General features: G+C 43.8%; 1 protein-coding gene across 2 annotated transcripts in view; it reads left to right on the forward strand.

The window, feature by feature from the left end:
- Positions 1–26,216, forward strand: part of COL14A1 (collagen type XIV alpha 1 chain) — a gene marked incomplete at its 5' end in the record, with an annotated part of 113,635 nt that overhangs the window by 63,119 nt on the left and 24,300 nt on the right. For both annotated transcript variants that reach the window (XM_080909345.1, XM_080909344.1), the window contains 7 exons: positions 370–456; positions 1,692–1,745; positions 5,906–6,001; positions 7,204–7,257; positions 7,522–7,575; positions 17,820–17,873; positions 18,278–18,349. In XM_080909345.1, the coding sequence (XP_080765471.1) occupies positions 370–456; positions 1,692–1,745; positions 5,906–6,001; positions 7,204–7,257; positions 7,522–7,575; positions 17,820–17,873; positions 18,278–18,349 (471 nt within the window). The remainder of the gene's footprint in view (positions 1–369; positions 457–1,691; positions 1,746–5,905; positions 6,002–7,203; positions 7,258–7,521; positions 7,576–17,819; positions 17,874–18,277; positions 18,350–26,216) is intronic.

Consider the following 26,216-nt stretch of genomic DNA (forward strand, 5'->3'; position numbering starts at 1 on the left):
ACAAGTTTTCTTTTATACCTTAAAACAGACAGTGTAGCCCAAGAAAAGTGTTTAAGGCCTTTGGTTTAAACAATATTGCTGTTCTAAATGAATTAAATAGAAACCAAAAATATTCTCCACTCTCTACTGACTTTGTTTCTTCACGTGGATTTCTAAACTAGTTTCAGCAAATCCCTCTAAAGCTGTGATGACTGATGTTCCATGTGCAGCCACGCTGTCTCCCTCAGAGATCTTGTACTTGAGAACCTTAGAGCATAATGTTCACCTAAAATTTTAAAACTTCCCTTAAAGAATTTTCTTAAAGTCAGTAAAGCAAGTTAATGTAGACTGTCTGTTAATAACTGTGATTTTTCTGGTTTTTCTACTTAGCGGGATGAGGAGTCCTGCCCAGACCTTCCACGATCCTGTTCTTGCTCAGAAACCAATGAAGTAGCTCTAGGACCAGCTGGCCCCCCAGTAAGTCTTGCTAGCTCAGCCTTGAATGTTCTTCAAGAACATCAACACCATTACTCTTGGGTCTAACCTGTGCTACCTACTGGACTAAAGGGCTGCCACACACTTAATCCTAAGTAAACTTGGACACATTTATAAGATGATCACCTTCCTACCATGCAACCCATCTCCCATTGCTTTATGAACAAAGTCTTCTCTTTAAGCCACTGTGGTTAATCCTCAGTATGAGGTTCGTCCTTGGGCCTCTGCTCACACCTGAAAGACTGGCACATCCTCCTGAGGCTCACACCATGTAAGGGGTTGTATGGGTTCTCTTGATGCTACTGTTTTATTTTCAAGTAGATCTGCATGCCCCATGGAAACTGGAATTACACAGGGAGAGTGTTAGCTCGGGGTCAACGATCTTCAGTCCTTTTGCCCAAGTGGAGGAGAGCTGCCTGGTGTCTCGTGGCCTGCACTAACTCCATCCACTTCCTCATTTATCTTAGAGCATGTCTTTGCTGTACAGCCTTCAATAAAGGCAAAACCTGAGTAAATCGAATAACATCCATCTATACTATATTATTTTAAGGAGATATGGTGTTTTTTTTAATAATATGCTTTCCCATTAGTTGCAATTCTATATTTGCATTTACAAATATTTAAATGTACTGTTCAATGAAAATATTCAGAAGATACACACATGTGTATTATTAAATGTCTGTTTATAAACATGGACAAGTACATAAAGAATATTTGCAGTCCATAAGTATGTCTAATATAGAAAACTGCCACTATGCATACTACAGCTGTGACATCAATATGCCAAAACATCTTGGGAAGGAATGCAAACGTTTCAAAAACACTAACTTAATTATTTTTATTTCTGTGTAAACAAATGGGGTTGAATTGTGGCTTTTTATGTAGTTATGGAATAAAACACATAATTCCATGCCAACTGAGCATGTTATTCTTTTAATATGTGAACAAAATCAGCATTATATAAGCTCTAAATAAGTCTTTTAAGTAGTTTTCAGGGTTAAAAGGATTTGAAGCCAAGGTTTTCTGAGGCTCTGAAATGATCTGCAAGAAAGGCCAGAACTAGGTTGGGAGTTTCCAGTTGAAGATCATGATGAACATTTACTAGTACGAAATGTGTGGGCTTCATATAAAATAGCAATGACCTAATTCCATATTATGAAGGAAGTATGCTGTTTGGAGATTTGTCTTCGAGCTAATACTTAACATCTGTTTGCCAGGGTGGTCCAGGACTCCGAGGACCAAAAGGCCAACAAGGTGAACCGGGTCCGAAGGTAACACGTTCTCTCTTTGTCTCAAGTAGGCATTACTTTGGAGTTAAATGTGGTTTTATATACTCTTGTGATTTATAGCATCTTACATGTTTGCAATACCCATGTAAAACAATTTTTACTCATACTGGAGATATGTTTTTAACCAAAGCAAGTGTTTAATCACTCAATCAAATGAAAGGCTTTGGGGACAGACAAGGGACAGACAAGAATGCTGGTGCTCTGTGTGGCTGAGTCTGCAAGGTGGCTCTCTCAAGTGCATGCTTCCCTTTCTCCATCTGGAACAGACATGTGTCTTGAGCAGACCCACGAAGTCACAGTCAACCCCAGTCTTTTCCACGGACTTTCCTACAGTTCAGATTTCTCCTGGTTTGCACTATAGACAATCATATGACGAGCACTGCTCTCTGTCCTAAGTTCCTGGTGTGACCAAGTATAAAGCTCCAGGTTGTGCACTGCAGAGGCATCAGCCAGCCAAAATGACCAGGCTATGCCAACCCACATCAAAACATATTTTTCTCCTTTGCACAAAGGTATCCTAAAGACTGGCAGAAACCCAGTCACTAATTGAGTTCAGGCTGATCCTCTTCCTTCCCTTTGTATTCTGGAAAATCTTTAACTGATCTCCTATCTCCAGTGCCTTGACTTTCTGAGTGATTCTGCACATCTGCTTTCAGATTAATTTCCTGAGAGTCTATGCTGTCCCTATGTTTCAAATATACAGTCATGGACCATACTTTGGCTATTGTTGACATGATATCCGTGGCCCTTTGTTTTATGTGTCTAAGTGTTTCTGAATGTCTGTCTGTACACCACTTGTGTGTGCAGTGCCTACGGAGCAGGTCCTCTGGAAGAGCAGCGGTACTCTAAACTCCAAGCCATCCCTCCAGGCGTCGAGGTCCTTTCTAACTTGATTCTCCATCTCAGTCCGGTGACATTACTCTTTGCAGTTTCCATACCATCTGTCTTGCTGATTTAGTACTTTGAATGCATTAGATTTACATAAGACTTACTCAGAGCATTTACTAAAAAAAGAGTTTTACTTTACACTCGGGCACAGGCTGTGGAGGTAGGACAAGATGTGAGTGTGGAAATAAAGGGAAGCCAAAGATAGTCAGGGATATCTAATCCAATGGTGTGGCCATGGGTTGTCTAATCCAATGGTGTAGTCACAGGTTGTCTAATCCAATGGTGCGGCCATGGGTTGTCTAATCCAATGGTGCGGTCACGGGATATCTAATCCAATGGTGCAGTGTGTAGGCTTTGTGATTTGATCTGTTTCATTTTCCGAGAAGGACTTGCTGTTCCTTTCCCGACTCCACCTCATGCTGTAAGAAAGGCCAGGGTTGAGTGCCTCCTCTCAACAAGGTTGCTCTGGCTTTTTCTTTGGGTCACCCATGGAGCTCAGGAGACCCTATGCTTTCTGGATTCTGCCTCTCAGGGCCTTGCTTAGCAGGGATTCATTAGTTTTTCGACATTCTCAGTGGACAGTGGTTCATATAATGTATGAATCAATTCAGATATTTGGTGATGCCAAGGAAACTCATTCTCTGTAATTACTTACTCCTGCAACATTGTCCCTAGTATGGTTATTCCTGCTTGGCAGTTTTGAGGAAGGATACTGGTCTGCAGTAGATTTGGACAACAGGGTTGTCCAGATGTGACACAGAGTTGTCACCTTACCACCTTTGTGGACAGCGTGAGAACCGATAATCGCTGCCTTCCTTAGGGAAAGCCCCGGAGTGTGCTCATTTCATTGTTTCAATTAGATGGTAAAGGTTTGGATCACAAGGCAATGGCCACTGCTCTCTTCTAGTCTGTTTGATTATGTTTCAAATAACAAAAGGAGCCGTCTACTTCCTGCCTTATTCCTCAATAATGTACAGGTTTTAGTACCAAACTCCTACTGCTGAACATGCTAAGTGATACACATAACACGCTGCCTTCTCAAGCACACGGCATGTTTTGCCCTCCAGTGCTTTCCTTCATAGACATCATGTGCTTCGTTAGGCAGAGTCATCACCTGATGCTCTACAGCCTCATGTCCTACGAAGTTCTCAAGCCGCATGTGATCTCTACCGCCCCCAGCGTCCTGCAAAGCAGTTCTCACTAAAGTCAGCAGTTGGGACTGGTCCACAGGCGGTTGCTTAACGCTCCTCTTCCCTGAGATCTCTGCAATAGTTGGTTTGTTTGGCCGATTGAAATTCGTGTCTTCTTTGCCTTTCTGTTTCGGCCAAGGTACTAGCCTTTTGGCCTTTTCAGATCCCTTTCCTGGCTTCCTTCCTATTCTAAATGTCATACAGTTTCAATCGGTTTCTGTTTTCAGTTTTACTTTATGTCCTTGTGTATGGGTGCTTTGCCTATATGCACGTCTATGCATCACATGGTGGACACCTATGAGCATCAGAAGAAGCTGTTGGATCTCTTAAACCAGAGTTACAGACAGTGGGGGCCGCCATACGGCGACTGGGAATCAAGTCTGACTCTTGTGAAAGAGCAGACAATGCTCTTGACCGCTTTCCAGCCCTTTTCACTGTGTTCTACGAAACCTCATATATGAGTACAACCTCATTACGCCGAGGCTGCCCAGCTGACACTTCGCCCAAGTCCACGACTGCTGGACTTTTCTGTTCTCCTTTTTTAAGTTTTTCCACATGCCTGATCTTAAGGAAACGTGTTCTGTCCTGATTACTTATCTGCAGTTCACACCAGTCGGATTTCTATTTTATATTATTCATCTCAAGTCATGCACTCAGCAGTTTCACATCCGAGATGATTTACAAATTACATACAGAAGGAATCAGTGTTTCGAAGATACACTGCTTCTGTGTTTACTGCACCAGAACTCACTATAGATAATAAGCAGAAACAGCCCCATAAGCCATCAAAAGACAAATTGGTAAGAAAGGGTGATGCCTATAGAGGGTAAGAAACTATGTAGTCACTTGAGAATGTCAAATCTTGTCATCTGTGACGACAGAGATGGACCTTTATAAAGTGTGTTAGATAAACCAGGTCAAGAAAATCATGAGTGATTTTATGTATATGCTAACTAAAAAAAAATCATGAAAATTACCAGCAAAATAGTGGTTGGCCAAGGCTCATGAAGAATGAGGCAAAATTGGCCAATACGTATGAAGTTATGGGGGAAATACTTTTTAATATTCCATTGCATAGTAGGTTCTGTAGTCTCCACAGAAGTTACAAGGAAGGATTCTTAATTTTTCACACACACACACACACACACACACACACACACACACACACACATGCACGCATGCACATACATGCACACACATGCATACACACGTACACACGCACACACACACACACATGCACACACATGCACACACACATCTGTGGCACTAGATGCTCTCACCATTGATTAGCATATCATACTTGCATTTGTGCAGAAGTGGTACCCTGTGGTACTGCATGAATGTGCACGGCTGAAACATTTGCACTAGAATAGGGTCTGAGCCAGGCACAGGAGATCTTAATTTAATGAAGCAACAGCCTTTGTGCGGACACCAAATTGGATAGGGAAGAAGAAATTGATCACAAGTAGACATTGTAAGTCTAGGGTCCCTTGTTTAGTTGTTTAAAGCATAAAGATGTGGAAGCTACTGATGTGAAAGGAATTCCTGACTCTGGGGAAAGGGAAGATGGTTTTGAGGTGGGGTCCTCCGTGGCTGCAGGAGAACCGCACTGTGGTTCTGCAGGGAGGTCGGGAGAAATGGCCCTTGGTGTAAAGTTTTCAGGAAGAGGCGGAGGCACGCCTGGGTTGGAAAGCACAGCATGGAGCATGGAGAGACATCTGCTCATCCAGTTTCCTTCCTGGACCAGGAGGGTGGTCCTGTGGTCCATTCTTCTTTGGGGAATATTAGGGAGTTGTGGGCAGACTACATGCTCACATCTTTGGCACACCGTCCTTATATACAGAGACAAAATAGATAAAGTTGATGAAACCCTGTGCGTTTGTCCTTGTAGCTAACGGATGACATTTTACCCAGCAGGTAAATTACTTGGAGCTTTGTGTCTCTTTACCCTCTGTGCATTTCATATCTTAGAAGTTTATCATGAAATACGTGTTCTGTACAGGAATGTCTTTTGGGTCATAGAGGATCTAAGTCCCACAGTAATTTCTCTCTCTTACCTTCTAGGGGCCAGAGGGACCTCGGGGAGAAACGGGTCCTGCAGGACCGCAGGGCCCCCCTGGACCCCAAGGACCCAGCGGTCTGTCCATTCAAGGCATGCCTGTGAGTTGTGTGTATATTTGCGTGGGTTTTATTATTATCTGTTTCCCATGAGGACATGAAGAATGAGCTCTTTCATATCCTGTGTCTTACCAGTGAGTCTCAGTCCATTTGAAAGTCACAAGGACTATTTCTTAACTCCACAATCAATTACTTGCTCCGTCATGGTGGTCTTCCAAAACCAGGCACGTGGGCAAGGAGTAAGCATTTCCACAATATCGTGCCTGTGAATGTCACATCAAGATGGACAGCCGTTGCTTCTTTGTCTAAATTCTTTTGTTAAATTGTTGTTTCTGCATGTTTGTCATGTATGTGCGTATGAGCATGGACTCACATACTGTAGACATGGGCACATGTTTTGGTGGGTATACTGAATGCAGTATATGTGTGTGTGCATGGATGTAAGTAGAAGCCAGAGATCATTACCGAGCATCCCCTTTAGGAGTTACCCACCTCGGTTTTGTAGGACAGTGTCTTCATCAGCCTAAAATTTGAAAACACTAGGCTACCTGGCCAGGGAGCCGCAGGGACCCACTTGTGCCTAGTGCCCCGCCCCAGCGATAAGACTACAAGCATATGGTTTTTATTTTTAAATGTGCTCAGATTTCTATTTTTAATATGGGTCCTGGGGAATCAAACTCAAGTAGACTTCCTAAATTGGGGGGGCACTATACCCCTGACTCACCCTCCTCTGCCCTTGTCTATACTTTTAATATCTAGAGGATAACAACTGTTACACCGATTCATTATTGATGTGCGTCCATTAGGAACGTAAACTATTAAAGGAGATTATACAATTCCTTATTTCTACTGTCACCAGAATATAAGTCAGTGATTAAGTTACAGAGTTTAGATCACGAGCATTAAATGGCTGTTTTAAAGTGCTCAATATCTTTGAGAAGAAATTCAATTTAATTCACTGAAATATATACGATTTCAAAGAAGCTATAAATAACATTGAAATGTTTGTCTCCCTGCCTCTGCCATGTTAGCATTATCGGTGTGGCCATCTGCACACTGTGCATTGGAACTGTCATTGTACATAAACTTTCAGCTCTGTGGGAATGTTTACATGGATGGTATAGCTCCTGTGAGAAGTGAAAGCAGACATGTGGCTGATAGTGCAAAGGCAGCTCACTGTTGAAAATACTCTAGGGACCAACTTACATCTGTGAATCTAACTGGGTATATTTCTGGATATTCAGGGAATGCCGGGTGATAAAGGAGATAAAGGAGATGCTGGCCTTCCTGGTCCACAGGTATTGTTTTTGCTGCTAATTTTTTGCCAGGGATAGAAACCTGAAGCTTCTGACATCAGCTGTGACCTCAGCAGGGTGTCTCTGTTAATGATGTTTTCATGTATTCTGACTGATGGGGGTTGTGTCTGTTTCTCAGTAGTAACTTCTGGGTTTCAGTCTTATGTCCCAGAAGGGTCCCTTTATGCCATGGCTTTGCTTGGAAGCTGTGTTCTATTCTAGGGGAGAGGTGTAAAACTGACTTTTTCCTGTTCTTTCCCTTCCTAGGGAGTCCCCGGAGGTATTGGTTCACCAGGACGTGATGGCTCACCAGGCCAAAGGGTAAGAACTTGCCAGGAGTAGGACTTTGGCAAGGTAGACTTCCTGCCTGGTCACTTTGCTGCAGACAGGCTTTTATAGATGGTCACCAAGTTAGGGTTTGTGTTTTTCTTCTTCCAGTCTAATTTCTATTATGCATGTATTTCCCTTCAGCCATTTCTTCTCTGTCCATTTTTGTTTTATCAGACTTACCCCAGCTGATAGCACCTTGTTCTGCATGCTCCCAAGCCTGACTCTTTTCTGCACTTAATTGCATCTGTTGGGTTAGTAGGTTTTTTCCTAGTTCTTTCAGATCCTTGAAGTTTATAGACAGACCTATAAGAAAGTAAGAACCACATAGATGGCAATCCAAGTAGTCTGGCTTATAAAGGCATCTCCATTGGTTTAGTATATCTCAGTTATTTGTCCTTTTTATTGATCCAAATAGAAAGCAGCAAAGTAAAGCACAAAAATCATCAAGCTGAAATATGTCATTTGTTTCATTGACAAGTTTCCACCAAGCCAGGCTCGGAGGGTTGTAATTTATTGGGGGAGATTCAAATTTTAAAACGTTCCCACATGTTATAAGGGGATCAGAGTTCTGGTAGAATCAAGACTGGATAATCAAGCCAGGCTTGGAGGGTGGGAAGGATCCCCCAAGGAGGTGCCGTCAAGGCTGCTTCTTATTGAGAGACGAGGAGGGGGAGGAGGAAAGCCACTGCAAGCAGGAAGAACTGTTCATGTAATGGAGGAGAGCAGAAACAATGGGGCATCTTCATTGTGTGTAAATATGTGGGTATTTGTGCATATCTGCCTGTGAAATGCATATTTAGACAAGTTTATCATAAAATGCAGTCGGGTTTACCTAGAAAGATTAAAAAAATGACCTAAATAGGAAAATTAGTATATTTTCAAGTGAAAAGGGAGCTATCTTTCTTTTAAAAATATTTTTGCTTATTCTTTGTTAATTTTATATATGCATTCATTATATTTTGGTCATGTTCCCCCATTTCACCTCTTCAACTCCTCCCAGATCCCCACTGCCAGTTCGCCCTCCCAACCTCCTCTTGTTTTAATATTCTGAGTTCAGTCAATGCAGCCTGTATACACACGTGTATAGGACCATTCATTGGATGATGGACAGCCCGCCAGAGGCCACCTCCCTAAAGTAAACTATGTCTTCCCCAGCCCTCATCAGCTACCAGTAGCTTCTCGGGTAGGGGTAGGGCTTTGCAAGTTCCTCTACAAACATACTGGGCTTCCAACCGGTGTGATAACGACCTTTTTTATAGAAGTAGGCATGAGCTCCGTACAGTTGGGTGGGTTTAAATCCAAACAGAAAACAGTTGGCTACCCTAATAATATTCATGCTACTATTGCACCGATGGATATATTTTGATGGGCTGCTCTTTCTTGTAGCTTGCAGAGTTCACAGATGGATAGAACAGTTGGTGAGTTTTCTTCCCTAGAGCCCACACAGTACCCTCTGCCACTCTGAGGGCTACACAATAGGGAGGGGGCTTCCAGATCAGTATCAGCTTGATTTCTCATGTCTTAAGACCTCAGCATGAATCCCTTCAGGTTCCTTCTTCCTAAATTATCGCTGATTTAGGCCTGTGAGGAACCCTACATTTCCCTAACTCCCGAATCAGAGAGAATGGCAAACTCTTACATCTTGCCCAGTGAAGATCCGCACAGCATTCAAACAGTGTTCCCTGGGGGTTGACACATACCCGAAGAGGCTAACACTTGTTTAGAAAATGTACTTCTCTACTCTGTCAAGCCCTACTGTAGCGTCTTGTCATCACGCTTTTCAAGAATGCAGACCTGGTGACACACGCCTGTGACCCCAGGAGGCCGAGAAGAAGGTCTGCAGGTTGAAGGGTGTCTGTCGGCCACAATGTGAGCTCAAGGCCAGTCTGGATAGTGCTTGGCTAGTATGCGAGGAGCCACAGTTTTAATCCCCAATCCTGCAAGAAAGAAACAAAGAAGAAGAGAATTTAATTTTTTCTTCTGGGTACATAGCTATGAGCCTTGAAATCTCTTCTTATCCCACCTTTTAATGGCAACCTTACATTTGCTTAAAATCTCAGCACAGTCTCTGTTTACCAAGTGGACTAGGCTATAGCACATGTTTAGACTAGTGGGCAGCCTTTTCTGAGTCTTAGATTTATGTATACCTCTTGTGCATGAGGGAGGAGTATCTAGAAGTATTTATATGTTTTGGCCAAGTGCATAAGCTAAGATCCTGTGTGGTTACACACCTAGATTCCTACATGATTTCAAAGCCCTGAAAATAGCAAGTTTGAAGATTTGATTGAGTTTATTTGATTTATCTATGAATAGAGCCCAGTCTTGGCTAAGAACTCTGACCTAAACCTGTTAGGTTAGTATTTGAGTCCTTTGGTTTTAGAATCATTTTTCTTAAAAATCCATATACGAAAGCAGAATTTTTGAGAAATACTATTCTATCCACATGTGTTCATCTTTACTAATAAAACTTGAGAGCTATCATAAAGTGATAAGATACTTGGCTTTCATCTTCCTCTCTCCCTCCATTTGGAAGCAAAGTTTTGAGGATGTGTCTGCTGCTCACTATGAAATCCACTTGGCCTGGGATAGGGTTCTTTTGTAAATCTGATTGTCAGGGACATTCATTCAGTATGAAACCACATGTCTTTTAAAGACGGTCGGGTGATTATTGCCTTAGAAAAGTTATCTGAGACAGTACCATCTGGCATAAAAATTAAGGAAATACCATTCCCATGAAATAAAATAGCAACTGTGCTTGAAGGAAGAGCAACATATACTTTTTAGTCAGCCATATCTTGACTGAGCACCTGTGCCATGCCATGTACCAATCGAGTTTGAAGAGATCTGCAGGGAAGATTATGAAAGCAGGAATGGCTTCCATTAGTAAAGAAAGCAGTCTGTGGACTGCCTTCAGGAGGCAACGGCAGGATAGGATCTCACACCAGCTGTCACTGGCAGGGTAAACCGTGAGTCTTTTAGAGATAGCCGAGGAAGAAGGGAGACGGGCTGGCTAAAGAAGAGTTGCTTATGGGACTCTAATCTATTTAGTCAGATGATCTGAAGGCTGGGGTGGGAGGATAAAGGTCTAAGAGTTACTGAGCAGGATCAAGTTTTGATAATAGCAGTTAGACACAGGTTGAGACCCACCTTAGATGACATATTCCACCCCAGTCTCTCTGGTTAGGCAGTGGTAGACATGGGGCTACTTAGAGACCACTGAGAGCAAACACGTCACGAGTGTCCCCATTCTGCTGTAGGATGCTATCAGTAGGAGAAATGGCCGTGACACTGTGCAGACAACTGGAGCAAAAAGCCCCATTCAAATGTCCGCCAGTTCTCTGCCTCCTCTTAGGGAAAGCAAAACCTTACAGCCCAAACCTCACACCATCACCCAGTGGTTAGCCTAGGAAAAGGGTGACCTCTTCTTACAAAGCTGGTGCCGGTGTCGCCACTGAATTAACTGAGAGGGCTGGAGATTTTTGAGAAATAATAAAGAAGAGAAAATATATAACCTCTTCTGACATTTCCAGCTTATCCTGGCTTTTCCAAAGGGGGATATTGGACTCTTGGAGACAAGTCTAATTTTATACTGGGCCCCAGGCCATAAGCAAGTCTAACTGGACGTCCCAGAGTAAGTTTCCGCCTCATCTTTGGAAGCCAGCTAACATGCTGAAAGTGACGGTACAAGCTAATTCAGTCTGGCATCCAGGTTTCAATATAACTTATTCCAACTAAAACATTCTGTACCTTTCCTTCTTTTTCCTATAAATCTACCCCCTCCGCTCCTTCCCCCACTTACTTTCTCTTTTCTTACTATCTGAGTACAGGTCCTTTCTTGAGGTCTTCAAACTCCACTGATAAATGATAGATTTCTCAGTCTCCACCCTACACATTCAGGTGGTCCTAAAAGAGATCAGATAGAGTAGGGATGCAAGGCAGGTAGGTGACTATGCAGAGAGACTATGTAGGTGACTATGGGAGAGAGGGGGGGAGAGGGAGAGGGAGAGGGAGAGGGAGAGGGAGAGAGAGAGAGAGAGAGAGAGAGAGAGAGAGAGAGAGAGAGAGAGAGAGAGAGAGAACAGTAGGTAGATAGGTGATAGATACATAGATAGAGACAAATCGGGGACAGAAAGAGATAGATTATATAAGGAGAAAATAAACCATAGAAGTTATAGGGATGTACAGACATGATAAATATATAATGAGAGGGGAGGATAGATTACTGATAAATGAGAGATAGATAAATAGCTAACAGATCAGATAGATAATAAAAGAATTTAAAATAGCAGAGAAAAGGAAAAAAAAAAAAAAAGAAAGGCAGCCTCTTCTTATTTCTGAGTTCTGTCTTCTCCAAGATCAATTTTCTGGCAAGTACCCAAAAGAAAAATTTAGAATTATGCCTCTCTTCCAACTTAGTTTCCCCAAAAGAAGATATATAGATGATGAGATTGGGGGACACAGTTCTTCCATGTGGAGCTCAGGGCACTCAGGTTCCCTCTCCCTCGTGGGTAGCAGTTGCTGGCCTTCCGTATCTGTAAGGGATGAACTGTCATGGAGGGTGCGTCACACTTGGATCCTGTTGATGAAAACATCTGTGGAGAAGGGTGCATACCTCACTGCTAACCATGCCTGAGTTTAAATCCGGGCTGTGTGATGTGGGTCAGGCAACTTTATGTCACCAGGATGTTCCTTCACCATCTGTCAGTCAAGGACACAATATGGCCCCATATGGAATGTTGTAGAGGCTCGTTCGTACAAACCATTTCCAACGATGAGACCTTACGACACATTATTGGCATCCACTGTTTTTGATATCAGCCTAATGAGTCAGGGCTTTTGTAATGCCTGTGCTTAGTAAATTAAGATTTCTCAGAAGATGATGAGGAAATACAAAAAGTCAAGGAAGTGTAAGAATTTTAAAAAATACTTGGACTCTACCATGAAAGAATGCTTGATGCATGCTTCTTAGTTATGTGGTTTTGATCTACATAAAGACTATATTGTGTGGAAAGTTCTCTTTCGTCAAAAATGATTTGGTCTCAAATGTACTTGAGAAATTGAACTTGAGACAACTATTTGGATAGATTTTTATTTCAGTCATGAATATTAGACAGTAATGAAAGAGTCATCTAAAAAGTACTTTGTGCAATTCTAGATTCATGATAATGAGCCCCATGGGCATCTTTCTTCCTCAGAAAAGGCAAAGTAAGCTATTACCACAAAGCTGGTAGCCAGAATAACTGGATTTTCTTCTTTGTGGGTCCAACTCTAGAAGGTTTTTGTAAGATCTCGGAAGACCATTTGCACAGTCAGCTACAGAGACAATGCCTTATGCAACTGGGGCTTGGCTTTTGATTTTTAAAAAGGAGTAAGTCACTCCATAAAGTATATAGTATCTGCAGATGTCTTGTGTTATCATCTTTAGTTCTAGGATATCCATGAGCACTAGGGAATGCCACCCCATCTTTCAGGAGAGAGAACCCGAATGTCTGGGAGTAGGGGAAAGGAGGCAGAGATCAGACTGGGGCAGCGACGGAGGCAGGAGGTTAGCTCATTGCTCTGGCCCTAGTGCTGTGCTTTTTATTTCCACAAAATGAGGAAAGTAAAGATCGCTGTGGACTTTCATGAGTGAGGAAATCTTCCAAGAAGACTCTCAAGTAGCAGGTCTCTAATAATGAAGATGTCACACCCCGTACTTTGGGGGCAGGCATCCAGTTCGGTTACTTTCTTAGTAAAGTAGGAAGCGAGCATTCATACAGCGTGCCTCTAACATAGGCCTTTCCTTGCATAACGGTGCATCTGTGCACATCGGAGAAAGGAGGAGCTTCTGGGGTTTTTAGTTTCCTGCTCTTAGGTTCTGTGATGAAGCCCATTTTGGCTATGTACTTTGCCTCCTCTTGGGAAGTCATCGTTCAGGGCAGGAATAGACAGTTCAGTTTTGGTAAACAGACCTTTCTACCACCTCAGTCATCAAAGTGGTCTTGTTTGTTTGTTTTGTTATTTTAATACACAAACCCTGCAATTTAACCTTCAATATCCTCTAAAAATATTCTTAAAAGCTATTTAGGCGAAACGTAGGAATGTATAGATTTAGACCTTGAACTGGGAGGCAGAGGGAGCAGGAAAGGTAACTTGGTGGTACAGCCAGACCCTTCCATGATGAGCATGTTTGTCATTCACAGGAGCGGAGCCCTCAAGGTGTAAGTGTCCCTCATGGGTCCTTCCTCTGAAGAAGGCTGCAAAGGGAATTAGGTTTCTAGCGCTTGTGTTTTGTGAGGCACATGCAAACCACAGCAGTTCAACATTGTTGAGTGTGGTGACCTAGATGTTCGCTCTTCTGCGGAAGCTGCCCTGTGTCCCCAGCTCGTCCTGTGTGTCCTCTTAGAATTGTCTTGTGGATTAGCACACAGGGTGCTGATATCGTTTCATTGTCTGAGAATTCACAAACATTTGAATTTACTCTCTCCATTGCCAGTGTAGAGCTCACAGAATGCCGAGTACGCCACACCCATGCCAGTATCTCTGAGTGTGTGGCAACATTCTTCCATTTTATATTTAAATTTTAGGGGGCACATAAAGAAAATAGGAATCTCACAGGAGCCTTAAGAACCAACATTCAACTGTTCATTTGTTCAAATGTTTTAGTCCGTGAAAGAAAATAAGACCCGCCGTGGTCACGTCTCGACCTTTGGCTCAAACGAGAGATGAGCTCTACTGCCTTGTGTGCGACTGGCACTGAGCAGATCTGCTTCAGCTGGCACTGTGCTCTGTCTCACTGCCAAATGTTCATTTCCCTAGAAAGCTATCCTAGCAAATGGCTGTCAGCCCCTGAGCCATAGCTAACCAGTATGGCTCTGTCCAGTCTTAGGCTGAGCTGGGCTCACACAGACCCGACTTAAGATGGCCTACTTTTCTGCTTGCCTCTCTGTCCTATTTCCCTGCTTCCCCTGCCTTCTTTCAGATTTCCCTCCAAGATCAACGCAGGTAGAAATCAGCCACACAAGGAGGCAGGTCTGCCTCTAAAACACTGCCCCCTTCAAGACTGTAGTGAAATGGAAATGAGTTAAGATTCACTTGCCGAATGGGCAGAGTATCCCTGGACCCATCATCGGTGCTGTTCTGGGCACTACAACAGTGTTAGAAATGGGATGCCGAATGACACATACGTTGTGCTCTAAACATACGAGTCAGTATGGCAGCACCTAAACCCGTTGTCTAAGCACAGGACACAGAACTAAGAAGCATCTTTCTCACTAATCCCACACCCAGCTAAGCTCCCGATTAACAACCACATTTCACTGTGTTCCCTCCCAGACAGAACATGTGTCTATCAATCAGGTGTATGCAAACATGTCCACAACAGTGCAGTTCTGTCGGCAGAGAGCGGAACGCATACTCCTCCCCCTGGGGTGCGGAGCTAGGTGTAAGTGCATTACTTCCTGCCAGTCTTCTGGGGAACAATGCAATTTTATTTATTTAGGAATGTTGTCCTCTAGGAAAGTATGTTATGGCTCAGTTCTCCTTTTGAATAAGCTCCTTTCTGTTGAATGAGGAACATTTTCCTTCTGGGCACCGTCGGATCTGAGGCATGGAAGGCTCGGCACTGTTCTGACCCAGGATGCTTCTCCTCCTCTGGTCTGAAATGGCATTGAAGGGCATGAACAAATTGAATCCTGTTAGAACTGCTTTCATATGTGCGCAGAGCCTGTCTTTGTCACATGAAAACTTCAGCTGAAAAACAAAAACAATGCATTTTCAAATTTTAACATTTTACTTTTTAATTGAGAATTTCATACACTTACATGATGCATTTTGATGGAATTTCTCCCCTATCCCCAATTCCTCTGCATCGACCAAAGGCTTTCTCTTCCAATTTTATGTGCTTCATGTGCTTCCTCCTCTTCCTCTTCCTCCTCCTCTTCCTCTTTGTCTTCTCTTCCTCCTTGTTTGTCTTAGTTTAGGTTTTGTTGCCGAGAAGAGACACCATGACCCTGGCATCCGTTTTAAACAAAAGCATTTAATTTGGCGCTAGCTTGGAGTTTTAGAGATTTAGTCCATTATTGTCATGGCTGGGAACACGGCAGCAGGTAGGTAGACATGGCGTGGGAGAAGGAACTGAGAGCTCTACATTTGGATCCACAGGCAGCAGTAGGAGACTGTGTGGCACACTGGGAGAAGCCTGAGCACAGGAGACCTCAAAGATGGCCTCCCACAGAGACACACTTCCTGTAGCAGCCACACCTCCTAACAGCACCACATCCAAGCATTCAACACACAAGTCTATGGGAGCCATTCCTATCCAAACCACCATGTTGTTCTTGTTGCTTTGTTTTAACACCCCTGGGTGTGCTTAGTTCTGCCTCTTGTGAGTGGGTGTGGGACCATCAGCTGGATCCTGGGAAGCCTCTCAGGGTCACATGTTTGAAGAAAGCTCCTCTCCAGACCCAGGCGGCCATCAGAGCTGGGACGGAGCATCATAAGTCTTTCCCAGTGCAGGCTGCCACTGCAGCTCCAGGAAACCAGATGTCCTCCTCTGGCTTCCAAGGGCACCCTACACATGGAGCAAATACCCCTAAGCACAGACATTCACATCCACATAAATAAAACTTCAGTAAAATTCAGATTTTAAAAACTTTATGGAGATTTCTCTGTCCTTTCTTCCCTCCAAGTTTTGTCATTTGCACAATGAGGCAGTTGGGCAGGAAGAGGCTGATTACCTCTCACATACAGCAGTTTATGTACGTTTTCTCGGGAAACGCTACCTTTAAAATCCACTTGAGACGATTCACTCATGACAAGGCCTCACGGGATTTTCTTCATTTTACCATGCATCCAAGCTGGTCTCCAACTTTCATGCAATTCCCTTGCCTCAGCCTTCTGAGTACTGAGAGACGCATGAACCATCACACATTACTAAAAATAAGTTTATTTACTACCCTTACATCAGAATAAATTTTTGTTGTTTGAGAGAGAAAGAGAGAGAGAGAGAGAGACAGACAGACAGACAGACAGACAGACAGAGACAGACAAACAGCGAGAGAGACAGAGAGAGAAACAGAGACAGAATACATGTAACTTAGTCTGTATCAGGACTTATCCTTAGGTAAAGCCTCACTGTGTAGCCCAGGCTAGCCTCATGCTCTCCTGGCCTCTGAGTACAGAGATTACAGATGCGTACCGTCAGGCCCAGTTCTAACTCCAATAGTTTTTACTAACATGAAAACCAGAAATGCTATAAAATGACAACAGCAGTACCTATGATCAGCCTCGGATAATAGCCATAATGACGGAAACATGTAAGTGCCCTCCTGCAGAACAGGACAATCACATAAAGTCTAGTAATGGCTACAGCTTGTCTGCAAGCATCGCAAGCGGCAAGGGTGGGTGGAAGAAGCCTCTGTGGTGGAGCGCACTTCTACACTCAGCCTCTCAAGTTGCTGGGACTAGAAAGAGGAGCACCTCCCACAGGAAATGTTTCTGAGCCAAGGCTGGACCCGGCCCCCTTCTTTGCCAGTACAGGCATGAGGCTCCGCCTGGCCTGTGAGGAGGCTGCAAAGTGAAGCCAAGCAATGCACCAGGCAGAAAGGGCAAACCAAAATAGGGGTTCGCCTCCCCGGCTGCCTTATATGCTAAGACTTGTTGGCACCGTGGGGGTTTGAGAGCACTGAGAAAGGGCCTGGGTGACCTGCTGGTCTCACGGACACTTACCCTGTGCCGTCTCCTGGGCTTCCTCCCACACTTGCTCATTTCCCCGCAGCATCGTTCGTGCTTTGTGCCGCATGAGGTGACGTAGGTGTACAGTTCTTGTGTTGATAAGTAGATTTTTATGCGCCACGGGAGAGGAAGGAGAGCCCACAGCAAAAATGGTGGGAGTTGTCAGAAAGGGGGTGGTGAAAAGAAAGCAAGGATGCCAGGCAGGCAGGCGGGCTTGGGATGGGACCTGGGGTTTCGCCTCATGGTGAAACAGTAATTTGTCCTGGTAGTAGGAGATGGTATTGCAGTACAGACGCTGGCGTTTCTCACACCTACAACACAGTGCACTGAGTCACTTACTGGGGCCAGCAGACATAAAACACTTGCCAAGAACAATTCCTACAGGAGTTTAACAACCGCATGCTCTTGGTAGTCCGGAGCTGGTGGCGGGATTTGTCCCTTAGATGTTAAAAGGAATTTGATGGTCATCCCCTGAAACACATGTACCAACCACTGTGTGACATAGAATTTCGTTACCCTAGGGATTTCCCGGGAAGGATGGTTCCTCTGGGCCTCCAGGACCACCTGGACCAATTGTGAGTATTTCTAGAAACTTCTGGGATGCATTCTGCTTTAAAGCATTTTTGTTTTAGTAGAAATTTTCTCCTGCTGGCCTTTCCATCTGCCAAGTTTTTGTTGTTATTTTGTAACAACAGTTTGTTGGTACTTTATTGTCTTTTAAGATTGTCTCCGTGCATTTAGTTGTTATTACCTATAAATAAGACTTGGAATTCACAAAACCATACCTGACCAATCCTTTGGAGATGTAAAAGATGCCTTACATGTGGTCACTGGGAGAATAACGAACAGTGACTCCTAAAACGTTGGTGATTGGAGGGAGGCTGTTGGGGCATGTACCGTTATCCCTGCTTGAAAGTTGGATGTGATTTATGGCATCTTTGAGTCTTCACCTTTGTCCCATTTCTCGCATCTATTTTAGGGCATTCCTGGAGCCCCTGGTGTCCCCGGGATCACTGGCAGCATGGGACCACAAGGAGCCCTGGGGCCACCTGTGAGTACTCAGTGGCAGCTGCTCAGGATATACGTCCTGTCATTACTTACTTATATGTTTGTAATTCACCAGCACCTCCGAGGATCAGATGCCAAGCATGGTCGTATTCACCGGAATCCCAGCAACTAGGATGCACAGACAGGCAGATCTCTGTGTGTCTACATCAGCCGTGTCTCTGTACCAAGTTCCAGGATAGCCAGGGCTACGCAGAGATACTCTGTTTCAAAAACAATTTTAGAATGAGTTTATTCATCATTGGACTTGCTAGGATTCCGTGCAGGAAAGTGGTTGGAGCCTTAAGATCAACTTGTGAACATACCACAGCTAATGTTAAACAGTCCTGGACTGTAGGCCATGGTCTTGCTTAAATGTGTGCCCACGGCTTGTTCTGTGTTTGCCTAAGTGAACCCGGTCAAGATTGGGAACAGCAGCTACATGTCGATCATGCTTGTGAATCCTGCAGTCACTCCTTCCCAACAGGGAAAAATATAACTGTAGAAAGTGAAAGTGTTAAAGAAAATAGGAATGTATTTTTACACCTTCCGTTCACACACAGAACATATGAAAAGCACAAACACACATAAGCAGACAGCGTAGACCACAGTGCAATGAAAATGAGCATGCGTGACATGTCGCACTCTCACCAAAGCCGTTCTCCATGTTTTTGGTGACTTGCAAGATTGTAGACTTGGCAGCATCTGTGCTGAACAGAGTTAACCCATGAGCCGAAGCCTCTGTGCTGTAGAGCAGTCTGTCTTGCTGCAGACCCGAGAGTAAGTGGACAGAGATGTGTGACGGAAGGGTGCAGAGAGGGGTATGAATTCACCCTCAGTTCCACTAATGTGTCGTCCTTTGGTCCCAATTTCCATGGTCATGCCTCTTCCATGGGTGGGAAAGAGTCTTGCCTTTAAGAACCTGTCTTAAGGAAAATCCCAAGTCCTTAGCTAAATCTTTGCAAAGTTCTTTAGTCTGTTTAAAGTGACATATTGACAAGTTCTGGGGACTGGGTTTCAACACGTAAGGAAGGCAGGGAACCAACCGTTCCTGCCAGAGACTGGGTTGTGTCTCTTTCTCCCTGTTCCCAGCTGCTCTTGTTGCTGTTTACCCTTGGACTAGCATTCATGTTTCACTGTGCTCCTCAAAGTGTGGTTTAGAGAACCAGACTTCCAGAATTCATCCTTCCGACTTAGGGGGCAAAGGCCAGTGCCAAAGAAGTTTCAGAGGTAGTGTATGCTCATAATCAAACCAGCAGAGCCGTGGTAACACTTAGGGCACCAAAGACTTAGGAGCATCCTGAATACAGTCAGGAAGCACAAAGGTGTTACTTTACCATGGCTAGGTAGAGTAGGCAAACCTGTCTGTGCAGGAGGAGAAGGAGGCCCTTTTCTTACCTGTACCCTCCAGGACTCATATTTCTTACCCAGGATATGGAAATTTAAGCCATGAATGGTCCTTGGCCAGGGCAGGTGGGATGAAAAGGGGCAGAAGAAGGAGCAGGCACTAAAGTCTCAGGAGAATTTAAACGTGGTGTAGGGGGCAGAGTAAGCCCAGAAGTTATTGATGAGGTTGACACTTCCTCATCTACCCACCTGGCTAGCGTGCATGTGCATTAGACTCTAAATACTAAAACCCCCGCAGTCCCCACAAAAAGGTCACCGAATGCTAGTTTTATTATCTATCAGCAGAGAAAGGCATTTGGTGGCCACAAGAGAGGCCTAATGCCGGGGACACTTTTATTAGAAACAGAAGATGCTGCTGGGAGGGATGCCACAGCCGACTCGTGCAGTCCCACCCCAAGCAGGCTGCTCTCTGCCAGCTCCCACATGCCTGCTAGATGCCAGGCTGGGGTGATTATTAAAGCAGATGCCCTGTTGTGCTGTTAAGGCCTTGATTGATTTCGCACAGATATCTGTCTAGGAAAATGAGGGAAAGGAACCAAGACAGACTGCGCCGCAGAAAGCAGCAGTGTGTTTCCTACAGCAGATGCCAGGGATACTTACTCCTTTACAGCACCCTCTACACCGGCTCCATGGGTAGATGAACACGGCTGCAGCCAGGCATCTTAATTCCTCGCTAGGCACTGGCTTAAATACAGTACACTCCTGCCATGGGCTGTGTGCGTGGTGATGCTTGTGAAGGGGCTTCTTACTGCTGAGGCCATGTTTTCAGTAGGTAAGCCCATTATTTAAAGAGCACTGTATAAAGTTTTCAGATACGTTGAACCTATGTGGGGCTCTTATCTATATGAGCCACAGTACTGAACCCAACCGTCTAGCCCACATTGTCCATAAACCCTCCCTATCCCAGGCTTTGCCTCTTCCGGCTCCTGATGTTTCTCTTGTGACTAAAAGATAGCTCCAGGAAGTCACTGTGCTTGCAAACCTCTTTACCATGGGAAGAAAGACAGGGAAGAGAAAAGGACAGGGGGGATGAGACGGGGAAAGAGAGGAAGAGAGAGGAGAGGGCGTTTGTGTTCTCGGGCTGCTCTTTAGAGAGATTAGGGGTCTCCTGTAGGGGTCAGGACACGGAGAGTCTTGAAGCCTGCTGAGGGTTGGTCTGTGTAACAAGCATTTTCAACATGTGGGCTTTGGACTATGAGATCATTCTCTCCCTTTCATCCCCAAACGTCTGGGAATCTATGAATGTAGCTACTGTATTTCTTTACATTTCATGTGTTCCTGAAAGTAAAGGAAAAATACGCCCATTTTTCCTGCCTCCATCTACAGAAACTGTGTGTTTTCCCTCAAAGCATACTTTGGTGGAGTAATGGGCCTTCATGTGCCCAGGAATTTTTATTTTGTTTTTTGTTTATACTTTGCAAAAATCAAAGGAAATATGTCAGTGAATTCGGAGTCAACCATCATTACTTGCCGTGTGTACTGTCTCCCTCAGAAGAGCTTTCACTGAGACTGCTTAGTGTGTCTCTTAGCAACTCAGTAACAAGCTTCATGAGACTGAGTCTGGGGGAGTTTCGGGCCTAATTAAACACGTTTATCTCTTTATATCAGAAAATGCTAGTAGCAAATGCTGTCTGGTTCCCTCACCTACCAAGTTCAGTCTCTAATTTCTTTCTTTAAATATGACATATTTTCAAACATGCTAATATAAGAAATGGCACCAAAGGAAATGTGGACAGACATGTTGATATTGAAATTAAAGTATTGAAGACTAGACTGAGGTTTTCTGTGGTTTTGTTTGTCTGTTAACACAACTCCCCGTATAGCCCAGGTTGGGCTTGAAGTCAGGGCAATACCCCTGCCTCAGTACTATAAGCCTGTGAATCACCGTACCTGGCTCAAACCGATTTTAAAACGACTTCATTCTGAATCACTAGATTAGGGGTGTGGGAGTGTAGTATGCCCACTTGTGTTTGTCTTTATCAGAAAACCTTTTCCTTTATTGTATTAGAGTCTGGCTTGGGGCTGTTCTGAGCAGCATCCTCTTCCAGTCAAGCAACAGAACCTGAGTCCACAAATTCACCCTAAGTTCCAGCTCTTTCATGTTTCTTACTGTGTGATCTTGGGCAATTTTTTAAAGTTCTCCATGCATGGTTTTCCTAATTCTTAAACTGGGACTATCTTATGCAGTTGTTATAAGGACAGCGTGAATTCATCTCGCAGGAGTATTAGAGGGAGAAAAATAACGACCTTAGAAGGCTGTGGGAAGGGTTAACTGGATGAGTGCATATGAAATACCCAGACCAGTATCTGGCCAAGGCAAACTAAAAGTATTCAGCATTAAAATGTACAATTTCTGAATATATTAAAATGTCAGTTATTTACTTTTGTCTGCTGGTTTTTGGGTTGTATCTAATGTCCCCAAAGTTGTTTCCTTTTTAAACAGTAGTGTCATAGGTAACACTTGTCCCCACCAGGACCTCTCAGTGAACATTACCATCCCTGGGTTTTTTGTCCTCTTGAAATCAGAGATGCCAGGTGTCAAGGAAGAGGGGCGTGGATTGTGCATTTATTTATAAAATTAATTTAGGCTAGTATATACAGAGAGAAGAGGAGTGTGAGAGGAAGGGGGTTGTAGAAACCTTGTTTTTGCAAACAAGTTTCTCTTGTGGAAGTGGGTAATTTTTAAAAAAGAACCAGCACTTTTTCTAACCCCTTAGCAATGGAGCAATGCAGGACAGTGTGTTTTAAATGTTTGTCTTCTGTTGCGTTTCAGTCCAGGTAGTTGGAGCAAAGAAGAGAGTGGCTAACAATGCAGGTTTGTGACGAGCCCTGCCATCCACTCTCTCTACACATGTATGTTTGAGCCCCTGCCACGGTGCAGGCGGTCTCTGGAGCTGGGGAAATGGAAATCCCTTAGCTAGACACAGACTCAGCCTGTGGAACTCAGAAGCCAATCAGGAGCTGCTTTCTTTATAGAAGTTGGAAGCCTCGTACAAACTTTGTCCACGTATTTCCAAACCATCAGCATGTGATGAGATTATACACTGTGAGCCTTCTTCTCTAGAGATCCCTTCTTTGAATGGCCCTCACTTAGGAAGAAACTCAAAGACTTTATGTGGAAAAAGAAGCCAAAGTCTTACATTTCCCCCAAAATATTTGTTCTTCTTAGATTTATTTATTTATTTCATTTGTATTAGTCCTTGGAGAATTTTATATATGTTTTGTTCACATTCACACCCCATTCGATTCTTCTCAGATTCATTCTTGCTTTCACACCCACCCAACTTTGTGTCTTCTTTTTAAAAAAAACAAACTGTCCAGTTTTTACTGCTCACATATGTTGGGTATGGAGGCTTCCACTGGAGTACAGCCCACTTACCAGAGGCTACACTCTTAGAGAAAAGTCTGTCTCTCCCAGAGGCTCAATTGTCACTCCTTGGCTAGGGATGAGACTTTGTGCCCACCTCCCCTTCCTTCTTCTTATTTAAGAAGATATTTTAAAGTTTCATGTTTAATTGTGTGTGTGTGTGTGTGTGTGTGTGTGTGTGTGTGTGTCTTTGTGCACATGAGTGCAGTTCCTACAGCGGCCAGAAGAGGGCATAGTATTCCCTAGAGCTAGAATTGTGACTAATTCACCCTGTGAGAACCCAGATCCTCCGCTCTGTCAGCTGCTGAACCATCTCTGCAGTCCCCATATTCTCAAACATACACAACACTGAAGAAACTTTCAAGTGGGCACTGCATAGCCAGGACTCTGTGATGATATACAGGGCTGCATGCGTGTTTCATAGAGTGATTCTCTTGTGCTTAGCAGATTACAGATCTACTCTGCAATCTTGGGACATTATCTGAGGGCACACCAAAGGATAAATTTATAGTTATTGTCAAAAATATAGTTATTATTTTATCATTGTTTTGGGGGGGCAGGATAAAAGGAAATGCAAACTCAGGGAAATAAATGGCTGGCCCAGAATTTGATTTAATATTAGACATAGGCAAATGTTTGAATGACAACTTTATGCAAGGGTCTGTGTCGTCAGTCTCAGGGATTTAAGAAGAAAAGGTATATGGTAGTTTTTAGAAACCTCTCCATGAGATCCAGGGATTGACCCATTAAACACATACAATGATAAAGATTTAGTGTTGGAGAGTCAATTCTCAAGCTGAGCACTATATTACAATATCCCTGCTGAGGATACATAAAGATCTGCAGTTAATACTTTTCTCACGGATCAGTTGTCCCTGTCTATAACACACTGGGCCTGTAAGAAGGAGAAGGTAGAAATTTCCAGAACAAGAGATGTGGAGTTTGGAACCAAAGTATAAAATATTTATTTACTTACTTACTTAAGACTGAGAATTTGTCACATATTTAAGCACCACTACATGATTTAGAAGGACAAACATGCTACTTCCAGTCAAGTCAGTGGGTTGCCTCAGTTGTGTGCTGGTGGTTTCTGGGTAAGGAGACCAGTGCTGTGGCCATGGTACCCTGGAAGGGAGATCTGGATGTTGCAAGTACCCTGGTGGGAGGTGCTAAACATAGGAGGATATGAGAAGAAATGTAGGCTTTAAAAGAAGTGGTGTGCATAAATGTACGTGTGTGCATGTGTGCATGCTTGCATCTCTCTCTCTGTGTGTGCATGTGTGTGTGTGTGTGTGTGTGTGTGTGTGCATGCATGCATCTCTCTGTGTGTGTGTGTGTGTGTGTGTGTGCATGCATGCATCTCTCTCTCTCTCTCTCTCTCTGTGTGTGTGTGTGTGTGTGTGTGTGTGCATGCATGCATCTCTCTCTCTCTCTCTCTCTCTCTGTGTGTGTGTGTGTGTGCATGCATGCATCTCTCTCTCTCTCTCTCTCTCTCTCTCTCTCTCTCTCTGTGTGTGTGTGTGTGTGTGTGCATGCATGCATGCATCTCTCTGTGTGTGTGTGTGTGTGCATGCATGTACATGTGTGTGTGCATGCATGCATCTCTCTCTCTCTCTCTCTCTGTATGTGTGTGTGTGTGTGTGTGTGTGTAGTACAATTTCTCTAATGGAAAGAGAAAGCAGAAATGGTGGACTGTTGCTGTCTAATCAGGAGAGGTCACTGCTGGTTTCTTCTCTCTCATGCACTACACCTATGACCATGTGTATGTATCTTGAAATCAACTGGGGAAGAATCCTTTCCACTGCCAACATCCACAAACACTACGGGGCATAGCATTCTGTTTCCCTGGACCCTATGAAGTGAATCAAGAGTTTTGGACTTGAGTAACTTAGCAAAACAGAGTTTGGACTTCAGATGGCATTTGCTTTGGGACCTGTTGAGACTGAACTAAGAACAGGCAACGATATTCACACCTCTTGGAGTGGTTACAGAGAGGTCACAGCCATACTGCCTGGGAGCTCACACAGACCTATGACTGCCTTCTGAGGACATCTGTTTCCCCTTTAAGCAGAAACACTGGAAACATTGTATCTCTCAATAAATATTTTACAATAACAGTAAATTTTCTTATTGTCAAAAGTAGCAAAGCCATGGTTTTAAATAAGAATTCGGCTGAGAATGCATGCCTGCAGGAGCCTAGGGATGCCATGGAGAGGGAGGCCTTGGGGATTAATGGATGCATCTCTCCCTTTAACTGCTAGGTTCAGTGGAGTTAGATATGCTTTTCTAAAACTTTTATACAAAAAAATCTTTTTAGAAGTTGTTTGTGGAGTCACTATGAAGCAGTCTGTAGAGTTCAGCCCACTGTGTGGTGTTCGGCATAGGAAACTCTGAAGAAATGGTAGAAATGTGGGTTACTCAGGTGCACCACCACACCGTTCTAATATACTGCATACAGATATACCATTCTAATGTACCGCGTACCGCTATACCATTCTAATGTACCACATACGGCTATACCATTCTAATGTACCGCGTACCGCTATACCATTCTAATATACTGCATACAGATATACCATTCTAATGTACCGCGTACCGCTATACCATTTGAATATACCATGTACCGCCATACCATTCTAATGTACTGCATATGGCTATACCATTCTAATGTACTGCATACCGCTATACCATTCTAATATACCACGTACCGCCATACCATTCTAATGTACTGCATACCGCTATACCATTCTAATATACCACGTACCGCCATACCATTCTAATGTACTGCATACAGCTATACCATTCTAATATACCATGTACCACCATACCATTCTAATATACCACATACGGCTATACCATTCTAATATACTGCATACGGCTATACGATTCTAATGTACCATGTACCGCTATACCATTCGAATGCCACATTTCTCTGCATGAGAGACACAGCGGAGTGAAGTATGTAGATAAGCTGTTGTGCACGGTGGGACTCCACAGGTTGTTCCCTGCTTTATTTCCATTGCCTGTTTTCACCCACGTTTGGTAGAAATGCCGCTGTCATCCAGGAAAACGTGTGCACTCATGACTTGCCATTGAGTGC

The sequence above is a fragment of the Micromys minutus genome (assembly GCF_963924665.1).
Source record: "Micromys minutus genome assembly, chromosome: 33".
Taxonomy (NCBI): Eukaryota; Metazoa; Chordata; class Mammalia; order Rodentia; family Muridae; genus Micromys; species Micromys minutus.